At 32.7% G+C, this 18,060-nt stretch overlaps 2 protein-coding genes across 6 annotated transcripts; one reads left to right on the top strand and one right to left on the bottom strand.

The window, feature by feature from the left end:
* Positions 1–4,869: 4,869 nt before the first annotated feature.
* On the top strand, positions 4,870–9,217 carry LOC107893284 (serine/arginine-rich splicing factor SR30). 5 transcript variants are annotated; one of them, XR_005907841.1, is made up of 14 exons: positions 4,870–5,255; positions 5,547–5,612; positions 5,698–5,772; positions 5,870–5,975; positions 6,060–6,106; positions 6,319–6,376; positions 6,615–6,664; positions 6,799–6,855; positions 6,935–7,050; positions 7,140–7,238; positions 7,830–7,918; positions 8,410–8,443; positions 8,542–8,631; positions 8,726–8,788. XR_005907841.1 is itself a non-coding variant. In XM_041085552.1 (14 exons), the coding sequence occupies exons 1-13, from the start codon at positions 5,172–5,174 to the stop codon at positions 8,738–8,740; spliced, it is 897 nt and encodes a 298-aa protein (XP_040941486.1). In that variant the 5' UTR covers positions 4,870–5,171; the 3' UTR covers positions 8,741–8,788; positions 9,007–9,217. The 5 variants fall into 5 exon arrangements, 2 of the variants coding, with proteins under 2 accessions (XP_040941486.1, XP_016673715.1); XR_005907843.1 differs by lacking the exon at positions 7,830–7,918 and adding an exon at positions 8,238–8,304 and having other exon boundaries at positions 8,726–8,748; XR_005907842.1 differs by lacking the exon at positions 8,726–8,788 and adding an exon at positions 8,238–8,304 and having other exon boundaries at positions 8,542–8,633.
* A 331-nt stretch (positions 9,218–9,548) lies between these two features.
* Positions 9,549–13,891, bottom strand: LOC107893283 (E3 ubiquitin-protein ligase RFI2). Its single transcript, XM_016818224.2, has 6 exons — positions 13,178–13,891; positions 12,381–12,550; positions 11,833–11,888; positions 11,107–11,132; positions 10,630–11,014; positions 9,549–10,287 (listed from the first exon to the last, which is right to left on the bottom strand). Exons 1-6 carry the CDS (start codon positions 13,383–13,385, stop codon positions 9,810–9,812), a joined length of 1,323 nt encoding a protein of 440 aa, XP_016673713.2. The 5' UTR covers positions 13,386–13,891; the 3' UTR covers positions 9,549–9,809.
* Between the last annotated feature and the right edge of the window lie 4,169 nt (positions 13,892–18,060).

Here is an 18,060-nt window from a genome sequence, read left to right as displayed (position 1 = left end):
GAAGCGAAAGCGAAATTGGCGACGAAAGAAAATAAAGATGTGGGTGGTCAAAAATCTTGCGTGTTACCAAATGTTGACTAATTTTCCTACGAGGTTGACTGTGCCACGTGGGAATTTTTTAATGTAAAAAAATTAATATTATTATGTTTAAAAATTTCATAATTGTATTAATAAAATAAATTGAGTGTGGTTGTAAATTTATTTAATTTTATGTTTAATTTATCAAATATATTTTGATAATTTAATTTGATTTTAAGTTGATTTGATGGAAACCTAAATTAGACATTAAAAACTCTCAAGTATTAAAATTTATAATTTTTGTTAAGTACAATTATCACATTGAGAAAAAAAGTGTTAAATTCAAATACAAGTACTAAATTATGTATCAACTTAACTCAAAACTAAGAAAACAATAATTTCTAATTTTAAATGAATTGATTATGGTTCAAAACCATCTTAACACAAACATATATATATATACTTTTTTCAAATATTATATTTAATATCCTAATTTAGATCGATATAAATGTAAAAAATTTATTTTATTCATCGTATTTCTATTTAATAAAAATATGAAATAAACATGTTCTTATATTTTTTAATTAAAAATAAAAATAATTTTTTACCATAAAAATAAAAAATAAGGTAAACTATGAAAATAGTTACTTTTGTTTGCCTCAGATTATATTTTAGTTATTTATGTTTAAGATGTTACGTTTTAGTTATTTACGTTATCGTTTTGTTACAAAGTGGTCACTCTACCGTTAAACTCCGTTACATCTCTAACGGCAGTCCTACGTGACAGTCCAAATGGGTTTTAAATGCCAACTTGGATGTTCAGCTGGGATGAAAATAGGTTTTTAATTAAATAATTTTAATTTGGTCTGTCATGTAAGATTTCTAAGTTGGCATTTAAAACCCATTTGGACTACCATGTAGGACCATTGTTAGGGAAGTAACGATAGAGCGACCACTTCTAACAAAACGATAATATAAATGACTAAAATATAATATTTCAAATATAATTGACTAAAATATCTGAAGTAAACAAAAGTAACCATTTTTATAGTTTACCCTAAAAAATATATAAACAAATTGAGCATAAAATTTTAGATTACAAATCTCATTTATCATTACCAAAAATGTTGTTTGCATTAATATTTCCAAAATAAAAATTATTTAAAATGTTTAGCATTATATATTTTAACTAGCGATGAAAAATCAAATAAAATGGTGATGAAGGATATTATGTATGGATGGATTTTGAATCGAATTGTTTCTAATGGAATGAATTTTATTGTTTGAAAAGTAGATGTAGGGTAAGGGAGAGTGGATTTTTTTTTTATATAGTATAGAGCGATTACAATAATTGTTTATCTCACCTTGATCCACCCTGCTATATAAAATTACTATTGTACTCTTGTATATATATATAAACTATTAAAATGGTAAAAGTGTAATAACATGATATAAAAAACAAGTTATATATTTTATGTTAAAATATTTTTTAAGCATTATGTATAATATTTTAGCTAATTTTAAAAAAATTTAAATATTAAAGATAAGTAGCAAAAATTAGATTGAAACAGAACAGGGATGGATCTAGGGGTATAGCTAGGGGAGTTGGCAAGATCCGTGATCCCCCTAAAATGAAAAATTTTCTATTTAAGCTCTTTAAAAAATTTAAAATATTAAATTAGTAATATAACACCCTTAACTCGTATCCGTCACCAGAATAGGGTTACGAGGCATTAGCAAACTTATACACTAACATTTATACAAAATCGAGTCATAAATTTTGCATTTTAGATCAATTCTTTTCCAATTTCACCATAAAGTCCCTAATATGGGCCTACAGAGCCTAATACATGCTTTGGAAATGGTTTGGGACCAAACCGGTAACTTTGAAATTTTTACCTTGAAGATAGGGTCACACGCCTGTGTGGCCAGCCCGTGGGCAGATCTGATTTGCAAATTCTTAGGCATCAGATGAGCACACGGCCTGGGCACACGCCCATGTGGCTAGGCCGTGTGGTAATCTGATTTTTCACCATTTTTAGGCCATTTTCACATGTTTTTGACACACAACCATACTTGAAACCCGTGTCTTACATATGACCAAGACACACGGCCGTGTCATATGCCCATGTACTATCCTGACTTCACATTTAATGATGCAAGGGACACACGGCCTATCAACATGCCCGTATGCAAGCCGTGTGTCTCACACGGTCTGATCACACACCCGTGTGACATGCCGTGTGGACTCAAATTGAACTTTATAGTTCAAATTTACCAACCCTGCAAACCTTGAATAGTAAACAATTTAAATACAATCTTTCAACCAATCCAGAACATGATAAAACACACCTAATACTCATTGAAACCATCAATACAATAATCTAACACATGTATTCAATAACCATTAAACAAAGCAACTTCAAAATTTGTACATAAATACCATTCAAATCAATAAAAATGAACTATATTATAACACACATATTACATTAATTAACTATCTATTAACATTCTTCACCAACATCACTTATAAACAAAATAACTTTAAAAATAACTTAGGTACATGCCATTTCTCGAGATAAGATATATCACCAAGTATTTGAGTTCGGGAGTTGGCTTGGATGCTGAGACGCTAGTTTCTACTATACCTAACCTGGGCACGGAAACAAGCCGTACGCTGAGTATACACTTAGTGGTATTTCTATAAATTAATGCTTAGAACAATAATAAGCCATCTATATGTATTGTAACTCAAAACATTTACTTTCATAATCTTAATCTCTGGTTTTCATCTTATAGATCTTAAATGTAGTTAAGCAATTCTTTATATATATTTCATATCATTTGATACCTTTTTAATAATCATATAACAGTCACAGTCACATAATCAATAGCAGTCAATCTTTGTCTTTAGTACTTTCATTTACCCCTATTAACATAACTCGGACCTGGACAAATACACGGATCCAACCCACACACCGGGATATTATACAGTGTTTCATCGGCCGAAGCCGAAATACACCATAAGGGTAATAGTAACAGTAATAGTAATAGTCAGGTACAGAGTACCTCTTCGGAACGAATTCGAAACAGTAACAGTAGTCGACACATATAGTGTCTCATCAACACACAGTCGAAATATCCCTAAACACTTCCAATCCTATGGCATGCCAACTATATCCGACTTAGCCTGACATTGTTAATAGGGTATTTGAATCATTTCATTTTAATACAGAAACAGTAACAATTTTCTATCACAGTATTTATCATACATACTAATCAATTAAAAAGAAATAACAATTACATTTATTAAATTATTAAGCATAGTTTATAGAAATACAAACCGTAATTCTCGAGTTTACTCGATATCCTCGTTCACTCTCTCCTTCCCTTTTTTTGATGACGTTTTCGGTACTATGTTGGCTACATAAAATTTAATATTTAAAATTATCAATGTATGTTATTTAATAACACACTCTTTTATTTCCAAGTAGCTTTTACATAAATTCCAATTTAGTCCTTCCACCATAATAATTCTTTTTCTTCAAAATAAATTCTATATTTTCATTCAATTATCACTTTAGACTATTCAACTCTTAAATTTTACGGCATAAAACATTAATTATAGAATTCTCTCAATTCAATCCCTACTATTTCAAAACTTATATCTCTCATTACAATTTAATCCTTCTCCCACTTCTAACTTGAATTTTCTATCATTTTATCTCATAATTTGCTCAATAATTCAACTTAATCAACATCTAAAAATTCACCATCTTCCTAAATTTCAACATAATTCAAATAGTATTTCTTCCTAAGATTCCATAAACACCAAAATTACAAGAAAAGGGATTAAATTGACTTACCAATCAAACTTGAAACTTCAAAACCCTAAATTTTCCTTTCCTTTTTCTTTCCCTTTTTCCTTTTTTTTTCTTTCCCTGCTATTCGTGACTTTCTTTCTCTTTTTCTTTATATTTTATTTCTTTTATTTTCTTTATTCATTCTTTATTTAATTAATATATTAATTATATAATATAATTTACTATATTCATACATTTGTACCAATTAAAATAATATATATGTATTTATACTTACCACACACTTGTCACTTAAGGTTTATTCTTAGTTCCTTAACTTTTTTATAATTTATAATTAAACTTTTACACTTTATTCAATTTAGTCCTTTCACTAAATTAACTTTAATTAAGCTAAATTTACTTAATTAGAATCTAATTAACCTCTCACTTAACTTCGTAAATATTTATTAGAAATATTTACGAATCTAATTTTCAAAATCGAAAACCCGAAAATTCACTTTTCCAATGACCTTAAATTTTGGGTCTTTACAAGTAAAGATAAAATTACACTTTATCTTCTCTAAAAATGATAAAAATTTAATTTAATCTTTTAAAATTTATAAAAATACAATCTATTCAAATAGTAAAATTATATTTTTACTATCGTAAAAATTACAATTTAATTTTAACTTTCTAAAATATTTTTTAAATTCACCATTGGATAAATCCATCCAACATCTATAGAATAGCAGCATAGTGCGATAGCTGTAGGTAAACATAATGTCTATCTAAATTTACTCTTATTATATTGAATAAGATAATTTAATCTGATTTCAACAACATTGTTAGTATACACAGAGGGGACTTCAATGGGCCAACATGAACTGGGCCAGGAGTAAGGCAATAGGTAATTTTCATAAAAAAGTGGAGGGTAAAACCGTAATTTAGCTATATCTGGAAATCCAACGGTTGCGAATCTGAAACTGTTGAGACAAAAGAAAAAAAAAAAAACACGTGACAACAACGTAAGAAGAAACTAGAATCCCGTCTCTCTTCCTTCTTTAGTAGCGCTTTTAATATCAACTCCTCCAAAGCCACGAAAGCCTTCCAGAATAATCTAATCACCTTTGAAACCAAAACTTCCCTTAATCTTACACCATTCTCGCTCAACTCTCTCTTCCAAGTTAACTCTTTTTTCTCTTACTATATTTATTTTCTGTGTGTATTTAGCTTTCTTTAGTATTTGTTTAATGGTGATTGAAAAGCTCTTCATATAACTTTTTTGCAATTAAAATTAGCTGAGAATAAAAATTAATTTTATATTATAATAAATTGAGTTTTGTTGCAGGGAAAATGGGCCGCTCAAGCCGTACGCTCTATGTGGGCAATCTGCCTGGTGACACTCGTTTGAGAGAAGTCGAAGATTTATTTTACAAGGTTTTAATTTCTTTTCTTGTTTCCGTTTTCTTAATTTAAGCTATATTTTTAATTCTTCACTGTTTACTGGATCTATGCAAACAGTACTGTACTGTAAAAATTGTCTTGAATTGTTTTTATAGGTTTATTTGTGGGTAGTGAGGGTGAAGAAAATAATAGAAGGTTTCTTTATATTCGACAATTTTAGCTTAAAGCTACAATAATGGGTTTCCATAACTGTTCAATGCATTTTCTTTTCTCTTGTTTGTTTAATTTGTTTTTGTTGCTTCTTTTGTGTTTTCAATATTGCAGTATGGGCCCATTGTTGATATTGACTTGAAGATCCCACCAAGGCCACCTGGTTATGCTTTTGTTGAGGTGAGTTTTCATATTTTATTATTGCGAGGCAAAGGAAAGAAGAAATCAATTTTCGGGTTTTAGTATTCTTAATGGATAATTGCAGTTTGAGGATCCTCATGATGCAGAAGATGCAATCCGTGGTCGAGATGGCTATGACTTTGATGGGTATTATTTACGGGTTAGTAGTTAAATCTTTCCTTGTTTTTTTTTTTCAGGTTATAGTCTCTTTTTAGTTTAAAAACTTTCCCCTCTAACCATGTGTATTCTGTTTTTAGGTTGAACTTGCTCATGGTGGTCGAAGGCCGTCATCATCTGTGGATCGCCATAGCAGTTACAGTGGTAGCAGTAGCCGCGGACCTTCCAGACGCACTGACTATCGTGGTATGTTATAGCCTTCAACACTGTCTTTGTCGTTTGCAAAATTGCTTGCTGTTCAAGTTAATCTTATTATCCCTTTATCTGCAGTTCTGGTGACTGGTTTGCCTTCTTCTGCCTCATGGCAAGACCTAAAGGTGAGTTGTTTAACTAATGTTTCTTCTTCAGTTGTTTTGATTACAAGTGCATAAATAATAATATGGTGAATGATAATAAAATTTTGGTAGAATTCTTTAATTATCCTCCATCTGGAGTACTAAAGTAACTTTGCTTAAGGTTTTTTAAAGGCATAGAAGTAGGTCATTTGATCTGGTTTGTACTTGTTATATGGTTTTTGCCCTATGATCAGGATCACATGCGCAAAGCGGGGGATGTTTGTTTCTCTCAAGTGTTTCGTGATCGTGGAGGTAAGAGGAATAATCCTTATCATGCTATTTATTGCATCATCACCTCATTCCATTACTATTAGTTGAAAAAGCTCAGATTTCTGTAGCATCACACTGAATTGGTCGTGTGAGAGTCATAGGGCTATACAAATTAGATTCTTTGTATTTATATCAACATAATGCATTGCAAGCTGAACCTGCATGTTAATCTTGAAAGTTATGTGGCCGTTTCCTAAATATTATAGCAATTTCTTTGCAGGCATGACAGGGATTGTAGATTACACAAATTATGATGACATGAAATATGCTGTAAGCTGCTGTGCTTTAACCTTGTCACTTTTAAGTTTTAACTTCTTTTATCTGGAATTGGGTTTTGCGTAGTGTTTTAACCTTCTTAACAATGAATGGGGATACTTTTTTAAATGATTTCTATTGTGCTGCAGATAAGGAAGCTTGATGACTCTGAGTTTCGGAATGCTTTTAGCCGGGCTTACATACGGGTATGCTATGTTGTATATTTAATTCTTGGTTGATGCTTGTGCTACACTGCTTGATCATGTATCTAATTGTTTTATTTAGGTGAAGGAATATGATTCAAAATATGATTCTAGGCGCAGCTACTCTAGAAGTCGTAGCCCGTATAGTCGAAGCCCCAGTCGTAGCTGCAGTTATAGTAGTAGGAGCAGGAGCAGGAGGTTAGTTTTTCATCATTTTGTGAAAATAAATGTTTGGATATTTATGTTTCTCACCATATTCGCGTTACTTTATGTGACCTATCCTACAGCAAGTCTCCTCGGGCCCGATACACCAGTCAGTCTCCATCTGTATCTAGATCGGTTTCGCCATGTTCCCATTCAGTGTCACCAGCCCGCTCCAATTCAAGGTATTGCGTAAGTTTATTATTTCATTGTGTTGTTGATGCTTTTATTCTCAACTGGTTTTTATTGGCATTTTCTCTACTGCTAAAAGCAAAAATTTCTTTTATACCGAAGAAATTGGACTATTTGCCATTCGGTTCTTTTTCTTTTGGCCCTTTTATATAATTGGAGTACTTCATTGATAATTTTGAGGTGCATTTTTCATGCTCTTTGTGCATGGTGTCAACTTTTTATAATTTGTTTGGTGTTTTACTGGATGCTAGCTTTTGGCTTTGAGAAAGAAAGGATTAGAAACCTTAGATATTGTGTAGACATTGAATTGCTTATACCACTACATGAATCTAAGCTTCCTTAAAAGTAGCCAAGTCTTTATCAGATTTCATGCTACTGCTTTTAGAAGTCCTAGAGCATGTCCTATAGGGATGCTTCAGCTACCTATTGTCACATCGAATGGGAGATAAAAGCATCTTTTATCAGATTAAAATTAAAAAAAGAAAAAGAACCCAAACTTGGGGGGGGGGTAATTGAGAAAAAGGATTACTTAGTTCGCCAGCTTTCATTCCTTTTTCATAAGGGCTGCCTTGTTTCCTTGCTAGATCTGGCAATTTGCGGCAATCTGGGGATTGGATGTTAGGAACTTGATGGCATGTGGTGCTCGAATGCCTGCAATTCTTTTCTTGTTGAGGTAATTCTATTGTTGTTGTCGAGCACCTATGGAAACCGTTAAAAATTCTAATATGTTCTGATGTATAGAACACAAAGAGAGCTTGACTGGAACAGCATATAATGCATGGGGTTAGATGGACCGTCTTGAATTAAGTTCTTTTAGTTTTGCTACTCTGTTTTCCTCAATCAGGGAATATGACAGAAACTTGGGACTCCAACATTTGTCTAATTTGTGCTCAGGAATATCTTTTGTGTTTGACGATAGAAAATTAGATGATGTTCTCCATTGCTTTTAGTATTTCTTTCATTGTTCTACTGGTTTTCTCTCTTGTTTTTAGTTGTCATGACCTCCTGTAAAGATGTAGTGGATTAATTTCTTCTGCTGGTTGCTGCTTAATATCAATGGTATATATTCCATTTTTACAATTATGCCTACTCTGAGGTGGAAGTGGCATTGAAACTAGAGATTGTTTTGGGTGTTTACTTAATTGTTTGTGGAAATTTTTGCAGATCTCGCTCCATATCCAGATCACCAACTCCATCTGTAAGTTGAATCTAATTCAGTTGTTGTTATTTCGATTTGTTAGGGAGATATTATCATTGTTCTGAAAGCTTGGTTTTTTGCAATTACTTCACATGCAGCCTCGCAGTAAACATGAAAGCAGAACTCCACCAAACCGCAGCCCTAGCTGGAGCCGGAGTTGCAGATTATCTCGTTCTCGTTCACCATCGGTAGGTTACTTTGAATCTTAATTTCAATTTCCTATAGATTTCCCATCAATGATTTATCCCTGCTTGATTCTGATAAATGCGGTGTGGTTGACAGGTGAAATCTGATTGAAGTTGGATTGAGCTGCGAGGATCACAAGATCATCTCTTTCAGCTGATTGTAATATTTTCTTTGCATGAACTAGAGTTTATATTCATATTTTGACCAATCATGCATGGTAGTTTTGAACTTGAGCTGGATTATAACATCAACTGCTGCATCATGATTCATTATTATGGCATGTACTTCATAATTGAATCCTTGAATTTATAACCATTTGTATGGATCTTCTTTTTTAAACCCTCAATATCCACCCGGTTTTTACTGCTTATTTTCAGGAGATACAAGGAATGGCTTGAATGGTCTTTCTTCTTTTAGGAAATAAGAGAGTATGTTCCAGTGATTGTAAAGTTGAATCATCCTTTAGCTGTGCCTGTTAGAGGAGTTTCTTTATGAATCAACTAGGTCACGGCATTGGCAATGTGGGTTCATTTTTCTTTTCAAATTTCAGTCCGAATTGATGCTTTTTAATATTAAATAAATTTTTTTTTAAAAATAGCTCTCGACTTATGATTCTAATTGGATTAGTAGTGGCTTGGATACTTTTTGAGTTCAACTGGTTCCAGTGAACTAAACCCAAGTAAATTCGTCCTGTTCACACACCTATGCCGGTAAAGAGTTTAAGAAATGCGCTGAAATTTTGGTTTTTAATTTTGCCAATGAACACCTGAATCAGAACTTTTGCCAATTTGCTTAAGCCTAGAGCCAGCCTACTTATAAACGAATATCGTAATTTCACTGTAAGCTAAGGATGTGGCTAGCGGTTGGCCGGATCCACCCTGGATTCATTCGGTTCAATTATTAATGTGCAATCCAGTTATACTATCAAATAATCGATTTCCTGAGATTTTATTAGATATATCCTCAAAGCCAAAGGGAAGCCAAATCCAGCACAAACACCATGGGCCTACCCAAATGATTGTTTTCTTTTCGGGGGCCACCTCAGTTTTCTAGCCTGCCAAGATTGACAGTCTCAAGCACGATATATCGTCTCTCTAAGCATACATAAAACATTTTTGGTTTCATTCATAGTAGGGTAGTTTGCTTCACCCAATAAGGGTGTAAAGGACGAAGATATAAGCTACGAATGATTTTGTGATTGCATTCTCTCAGATCTGTGCCTCTGGCGGAAACTGCTGGATCTTATGCCGGGATCTGGTGCACCAGTAGCAGATTGATGGAATCTATTCCAACCCAATTCTGTGTCAACCTGGTTTAGCGAAAACGGAGAAAGATGATCTCTTTCCCAAGGATGGAACCGAGTTGATAGGCGATTTTCTGCCTCTTGAAAGTTACGGCCTGATGTACCAGACGGAATAAAATAGAAGCCACCCACTTGGTCAGATGATGAGGCTGCGGGTCCAGCTTGAGCATGACTTCTATGACCGCTTGATCTTCTGGAGCCAGAAACAATGGGTGTCCGTATGGTTGGCGAAGTGCTGGGATGTTGTTGATAGTATGCCTGGAGAGCCTGAACTCTATCACGGGCCCGAGCATTGCTACCTGGGTAAGGGGGGATCAATGACGGAGCAACTGAACTCCCTGCTCTTGCACCAGAACTGCAGCAATACAGCAATTGGATTAAAATAATCAGCAGCAGATAAAAAAGCTTCCATACAAAAATGAGACCATGCAACAAAAGTTTTGTTTTCTGAAAGATATTTAAGTCTACAACAGGAAGCAGCAGACATAAAATCAAGCTCTATGCTCCCTATGTGTCTCATTTAAGCAATTTTTTTGAAGGAGTTGACCCTTGAAGGGGAGAGATCGATGCTGTTATTCTAGAAAATGGTTGCTCTGTTGCTGAACAAAATGGTGAAATTTTCTACAGATGTTCTATTTTCCATAAAGAATGGTAAAAACTCAATTGAATCACAAATGTCAGTCATGTTGAGGAATACCTGTGGCCAACAACAAACGGATGCATAAAAGATGCTGATCTTGGTGTATCAGAACTGCTCCTGGTGGACCTTTGATTTATAGGCGGATTTGGAGGTTGATCAGAACTACCAATTCGGCTGCTAAATGTGGAGAATGGAGTGGACTGATGCTCCCAACTATGATAATGGAGATCCATCGCAGGAAAAGCATAAGATGTAGGCATCTCACTAGGCACTGATGGACCATTCCAGTGACCGTTGAAACTAGAACTATCTGAAACACTTCCACCGGAATTTGAGGATGAGGGATGAACCGTTGGTCCAAAGTAAGCTACATACGGACATGGATGACCAGCAGATGCTGAATGTTCAGCAAAGATGGCTTGCTGTCCCAGTAACTCATGATCTGCATTCCAGTGTAACTTATAATCAGCAAATCAGGCCCCACTAAAACCCACAACAGACAAGCACTACTTGAAAAACAAGGAAAAATCTTACATGAGGTTGATGAAAACTCTCCTACCCTGAAAAAAAAACAAGAAAAAAATGAGAGAAAAAAAGATATGTTAAGGAGAGAACATGATTGAAACTTGAACAAGGCAAGAATTTAGGCAAAAAAAACTGCAATGATGCGTGTTAAAGGAATAAATGGGAACATTATACTACAGCAGCTTTTCCAACCTAGAGTAATAAGCACTTTGTAACTTCCAATGAAATAAACAATAGGCTGTAGTTATGTCATGATACTCTATACTCCATTAACTTTAAGATCAGGAAATACTTCCAGCCCAAAGATGAGTCTGGTGCTTAAACCTCTTAAACATTGGTAGTATCTTATACAGAGTGAATTCGCAACTGAAAGAGAAAATCATCAACATAAGTTTTTGAAGTTGGCTCGCATCAGTTTCAGATTTTAAATTGTCAATACTTGCATTACACTCAAGCTGCTATTATGTTGAATTTTGTTAGGGTGAAAGGCAGATCCACAACTTTCTTGATCTCCAATGCCATTTTGCCACCAAAAATCAGTATTTAACTAAGAAGATACCAGCTTTCCACCATACTCTCTCTCTCTTGCAGTTATTGTCACAAAGATTACATGCAAAAAATAAAAGATGGCAGATATTCGATGTTGAAGAAGAGATAAAGAACCACCACATTTCAGCTATGAAAAATTGAACCAGCAAACTACGCAGATTTAACGTCTAATGGGTGCATGCTTACTCGAATGAAGGAAGTCGTGCTAAGCTTCCAAATGGACACCAGTGAACTCCAAATGACTGCAAAAAGAATATTAAAAAAAAAAAAAACACTAAATCAGTAAACAGCAAATAGATTTCAATTTGACTTATTTTTAGTAAGCAGCAAATAGCTTTCAATTTGACTTATCTGCAAGTCTAAAGTGAATGCACATGTAAAGCCAAAGAAGGCAAAAAGCAAACACTAACATGGAGACAGGATTGTATAGGTTTGCAAAGCTGTGAATAGAGGCAGTGTGATTCAAACCATAATCTGTTAAAATTCCCATTTAGGCAGAAATTATTGCACTTAAGGAACACAAATGAAGAAGACCGACTCGGCTTCAGTAAAAAGAAATTTGGTTCATTAACTACAGGCTTCAAAAATCAAGTTCACTCACTAAATAACCAACAAAATTGATGTTCATTTAAATTGATATGGAGTGGAAGGGAAGGGATGAGTGATGAGATGGTTAAACATTTCGAGATGCAGAAAAGAAATGTAAATCCAAACAAGGCAATATAAACCATTACCATTTCAGAGTAACTTAGATCATAAAGGTCCTCATCATGTGTCAAATCATCCACGTTAAATTCTGGATATGAACGGCAACCATTGGCATAAAGCCATTGACCTTTCTCAATTTTCCTGCAATTAGGGCATTGCATCGCACCCTTTACGTTGAATGCTGAACCAATGCAGTCTGATGACAATCATTACAAACAGTATAGTAATCAATTAGAACCTTTAAAACAGATTTTAAACAATCATTTTCTAACATTATCTCCCAACCAAACCAACAAAAATAACATACAACCTACTCTCAAATCCTTTCAAAATTCAACTAATGTCCTGCCAGTAGCCATTTCCCAGGCTGCAGCTCATCCAAAATATATAATATAGCTAATCCAAGCAAAGATAAACTTTAGCTTCTAATTTGAGTCCTGGTTACTAATTGTCTCTAAGAAAGGCAAAAACTAATTACATCTTAAAGTTAATCAGCCATAGCAATTGACAGGAAAAAAACAAAAAGAAGAAGAAAGAAAGAGCAACTTATTTGAAATATCAAAGCTCCATTGAACTGATCCTGATAAAATTAATCATCACTGTTTATAAAGCTAAATTTTCATTTTTCAGCTTATAAAATAGCATAAGCGATAAAAATGGTTTAATCCTTATGATTTCCTCATTTCCATCATCAATCAAACCAAAACTAAACACACCCAATAAATCAAATGAGCAAACCAGAGCTCAGATCTTTCCAGCCCAGTTCTAGAAAAAAAAATTCATTGACAAAAATCAGTTCCGAATCTTGACAATTTTGACTTACCCAAATGAAATTGATGCCCACATTGAAGCTTAGCCCAAGACCGATCCCCATTATCAGTAACCGTTTCGAGGCAAATCGAGCATGAAACCGAGCCGAAAGACTTCCCTCCATTTTCGCAATCAACACCATCGCCTCCATCACCACCACCACCTCCTCCATCACTGTCGTCCACCACCACATCCTCCCCACCATTACTCCCTAATCCCATAATCAAAACAGTTATAAACTTAAAATTAAAATTAAAATTAATCCAACCCCAATATCGCAAAACCTAAATTCCTTTAAAAGACAATAGGACACCGTATAAATCAACGTCCTCTTCCTCTTCTCCCTTCACCTCCTCTCCCCCCCTTATTACGTACTCAACCTCAGATTCCAATCGGATAAATTTACAAAAACAAAAACAAAAACCGAACTCTAGCCTTAAATTCGTTTTCTGATTGACCAAACAAAAACAGCGAAATTAGATATTTTTCAAAGAAAATGAGAAACGAACTGAAAATTGAAAAATCCCTTTCTTTTATCTTTTGTTTTGCCTTTTTTTTAAAAAAATAAAAAAAAAATGTTTTTTATTCCTTGTCTTTTTCTTTCAATTTCCTTTTTATCTTAAGCGATGAAGGGGTTGGATTACAAAATAACTGCTGTCTGAAAAACAATCATCCGAAGGTTTAGATTCCTTTTCAACGTTTTGTTCAACGGATTGGATTGCTTTTCATGACATTTGTTATTGCCAAATAAATTAATTTAATATCCCTTTTTTCACAAAATCAGTGGGTGGAAATTGGGCTACCAAATTTTAGAATTAGGTCTAGTTGTATTTAGTTAATTCATAATTTTAAACAGGATATAAAATCGGATAACTTATGAGTATTATGTAAAAATAATAATTAATATAAAATAATTTTATAAGTATGATATGTAATTCATACAAAATATTTAATATACTAATTTACATATCATACAAGTTTATTGTATTTAATTATTAAAATATATTAAGTTAAATTAAATTATAGTTTGTTGTATTTAATAATAATAATATATTAGATTAATTTATATTATTTATACATTTCATTATTGATTGTATGTTATTTTTACTAAGCAATTGTGTTATATATATGTGATATATAAGGATAGCAAAACCTTAACCATTCTATTGATTTTGAACCGACCTACTCTAAATGAAGTGCTTTTTTTCTTTTGGAAAGTAAAGGTAGAGTGGGATTTTTTTAACGGTTGTGATAATTACTTATCCGACTCTGTCCTACTCCACTAAATGAAATTATCACTTACCTTTAAAAATGTAATGACGTGTTATAAAAAATTTATATATTTTATATTTAATTATTTATTTAGTTTAAAGATTTTAAAAATAGTAAAAATTAAGTTATAGTGAGATAAGGATGGATGCATACATTGATAATCGAATGAGAGGTGATAAAGCAAAGTGTGTTAAGTACAAAGTAATAATAGATTTAGCAACATTTGTTCCTCTTCCGTGTCATCCCTATACATATATGATATAATTTTTATTGTTTTTGTTTTGTGTATTGGATATATATGAAGACATATTTAACTATAAAGTAGTTTCTTTATATTAATGAAATCTTAGTGGTGTAATTTTAATTTATACAAATGCACCGATTGTGTTAAAGAAAAGAAAAGAAAAAGCTATAAACACATAAAAGGTTTGTATTGTGAAGTTTAATACATGATAAGAAATTTAAATCTAATAATTATTTTTTGAAGGGAAAGTTGCATTATTACGATTAGATAAAATAAGAATAATTAAACTAATAAAACTAGAGGATTTCTTAACTCGAGCCAATAAATTTATCTATTACACCCAAATTTATATTCTATTTTTTTATCAATATTGAAATTTATATTAAAATTTTTATTATTTAAAACATCAACAATGCACCTAGGAGTAATTTTACAATCAAAATAGTTAAGCCGACAATAAGATTACCCTATCAAGAGACTGAAAATGAGCCTTTAACTCAATACAATTCTGAAGGAGTAATTTATGCCTAAGAGTCATTTTTAAAAAAAATTATAAAATGTAATACAATAAAAATTAAAAAAATTATGAGTAAATATTTATCTAAAAAATTAAAGATCTTAGACATTTAATTAATTTATTTTAGTCTAAAATTTTTTTCTCATGTTAAAATCTAAAAAATTATTTCTTTTGGAATTCATTTTTCATATTAAAATCTGAAATTTTATTTTTTTAGCTCCTTTTAGTATCCAAACAACCTGAGTCGACCAACTCGAACTTTGAGTTGTAGAACACTTTATGATTCAAAGCATTAGCAGAACGCAAAATAGTCGGTTCCCGTAATAACGTCATCCAAACTAACCAATTTAAGCTATGATAAAGCGCTTCCCGCATCACTATCCCTTCGGTTAATTGAGAACTTGAACGGTTACGGACAGAACAGCTTCCGAAATCATGCACGACCGCTGCCCAGGACGTTACGTTCTCACTTTCAAAAACTAATGCATCAACGTTGCATTTTAGTCTTCCCCTTGGTGGGTTCTTCCACTGCTTAGCAGCAACTGTTAAAGCATCATTAGCAGCTAGCAATCTACCAAAATCCTACTAGGAATCACGCCAGTCCTATTGATATACGAATTAACGAAGTAAACAATGTGAGAACTTAAAACCTCTTTTGATTTCCAGCAGATCAAAGAAGCATTAACGCGCGCTCCTTATTGGGATTGCCCTGACTGAACAAGATAGACTCAATATAGTTTATCTCCAAGGGACCATGCACGTCATTGACGCCAGCAAAAGAGAAACAATATTTGAAAAAGACATGATTTAGATCTTCTATTCCCCCACATCTGCAACACTAGGCCGTTACATTAACTCCCTTTGCAAGGAAGGAAACGTTTCATACACCTCTCCAACTGGAATCTTTCACTTTCAGTGGCAATGAGCTATGCTAGATACGTTGCCACGCGTCCTCCAATGGATAACCAGCCGAGCCGACATGTAAGAGTGTGCAACAATATAAGCAGACTCCACTGTATAGTTTTATTCGAACTATAATGCCACACATAGCTATCCGGCCCATTCGTGACCGAAATTAGTTGCCTAAAGACTCTATCAGCAACATAAGGCGCAAGTACCCCTTCCACCATTTCTTTATCCCAAGACTGTCCATCAACAAAGAATAACTTGCAAACTTTCATATCCTCCAAACCGGGCAAGGGAACTGTGTGAATAAAAAAGTTACTAGAATCACACAGCCAAGGGTCCTTAAAAACGTTTATTGTGGCACCATCAACTAATCTCCACCTAGAACAAACTTTTCGATGCAATAATATTCATCCAAATAAATGAGAGATAAAAATATCTCAGTTTGAAAATCTTCAACGAAAGGAGTCGTCGTCCGATAAAACTCTCTACCCTTGCTTCCCACGAAAACCCATGCCACCATATTTTTTTTTGTGCACTAAGAGCCTCCCACGAAGCCCAGTGCAATTTTTGAGAAACGTCACTGTTAGAACCCCACTAAATTATTCAATGACCACATAAATACACTTATACAGTAAACATGAATAGCTTGAGCAATGGTCTTCAAGACTGCATCTTTACCTGGCTTTGACAACGAGCTCTTATTCCAGCTAAATAGCCTCTTCGCCAATCTTTCTTTAATAAAAGAAAAAATATCTGTTTTTTGTTTCTTCCGATAAGAGAAGGAAACCCTAAATATCTCCCATCATTAAGAGATAATCCACATTCAAGGTAGAGCAAACCTACTGTTTATTGGAAGGTTTTGTGTTAACGTTTATAGGAAAATGAAAACAAAGTTAATTTCTGTTTCCTAAAACCTACTAATATTTCAAGACTTAAAAAACAAATATAATGCTGTAGTTTAACAAATACACTCTTTTTTTCCTTGCAATTTATTTTGTTCTTTTCCCTTTAAAAAATCATTCTAACAAACATTAATTTATGTTGGTTGAAAGAATATGCTTAATTTGGATATAAGGATGGTTCTGGAAGAATTCTCTATTCTTGACTAATGATTATCTTTGCATTAAATATTGTCAACAATCTCAATAAAAATGGAATAAAATCTTATTGTTGCTTAAACATGCCTTATACAAATTTGGAAGATATTCTTTCCATATTTTAATAAAAAATTGATTTCTGACTAACAAAAATATTATATATAACTACTACTTCAAAATAAATACTAGTTTTATGCCATACTCAAGTTGTAAATAATAATAATAATAAAACAATTTATGTAAAGGTATATTTATAGATAATTTATATTAAAACTCGTGAAAGTTTTAGTTAAAATGGTTAATTTAAAATTTTAAAAATAATTCACTTCAAGTTTAAATGGATGTAAGTAAATTAATTTCATAAAATAATACGAGATTATGACACACTCAAGATGCAAGTGAAAATTTAAAGTAACAATTTTCTTTTTAAAAAAAGATGAAATTAAACATGATTTTGGTTGAAATGGTAAAATTGAGATATTAAAAATATGATGTTTTGTATTTAAATTTTATCATGTACAAGTTTTTTTAAAATTTTATATGAAAAGATAAGTTTGTGCTCAAAACTGTTGGTAATGCAAAAAATTTGACCTTTATAAAATGACCGTTGGAATCTAATCATCACAATATGGCTATTGCGATATGGCTGTTGAATTTTTTTTACCACTTTACCCCTTTGAGAATCTTATAAATAGGAGAAATTTTTCCTCATTTTTACAAGTAACAAAAATGACAGTCTTTTCTCTAAAATATTGGTATCTTACTACAATTACATTAAAGGAAATTCTATCTAAGACTATCTATAACTCCTCCAACCTTTCATGTGAATTGAATCTAATGTGATTTTTCTGACCAAG

This window comes from Gossypium hirsutum, chromosome A13 (assembly GCF_007990345.1).
Source record: "Gossypium hirsutum isolate 1008001.06 chromosome A13, Gossypium_hirsutum_v2.1, whole genome shotgun sequence".
Classification (NCBI taxonomy): Eukaryota; Viridiplantae; Streptophyta; class Magnoliopsida; order Malvales; family Malvaceae; genus Gossypium; species Gossypium hirsutum.
This window is presented reverse-complemented; position numbering and strand designations above follow the sequence as displayed.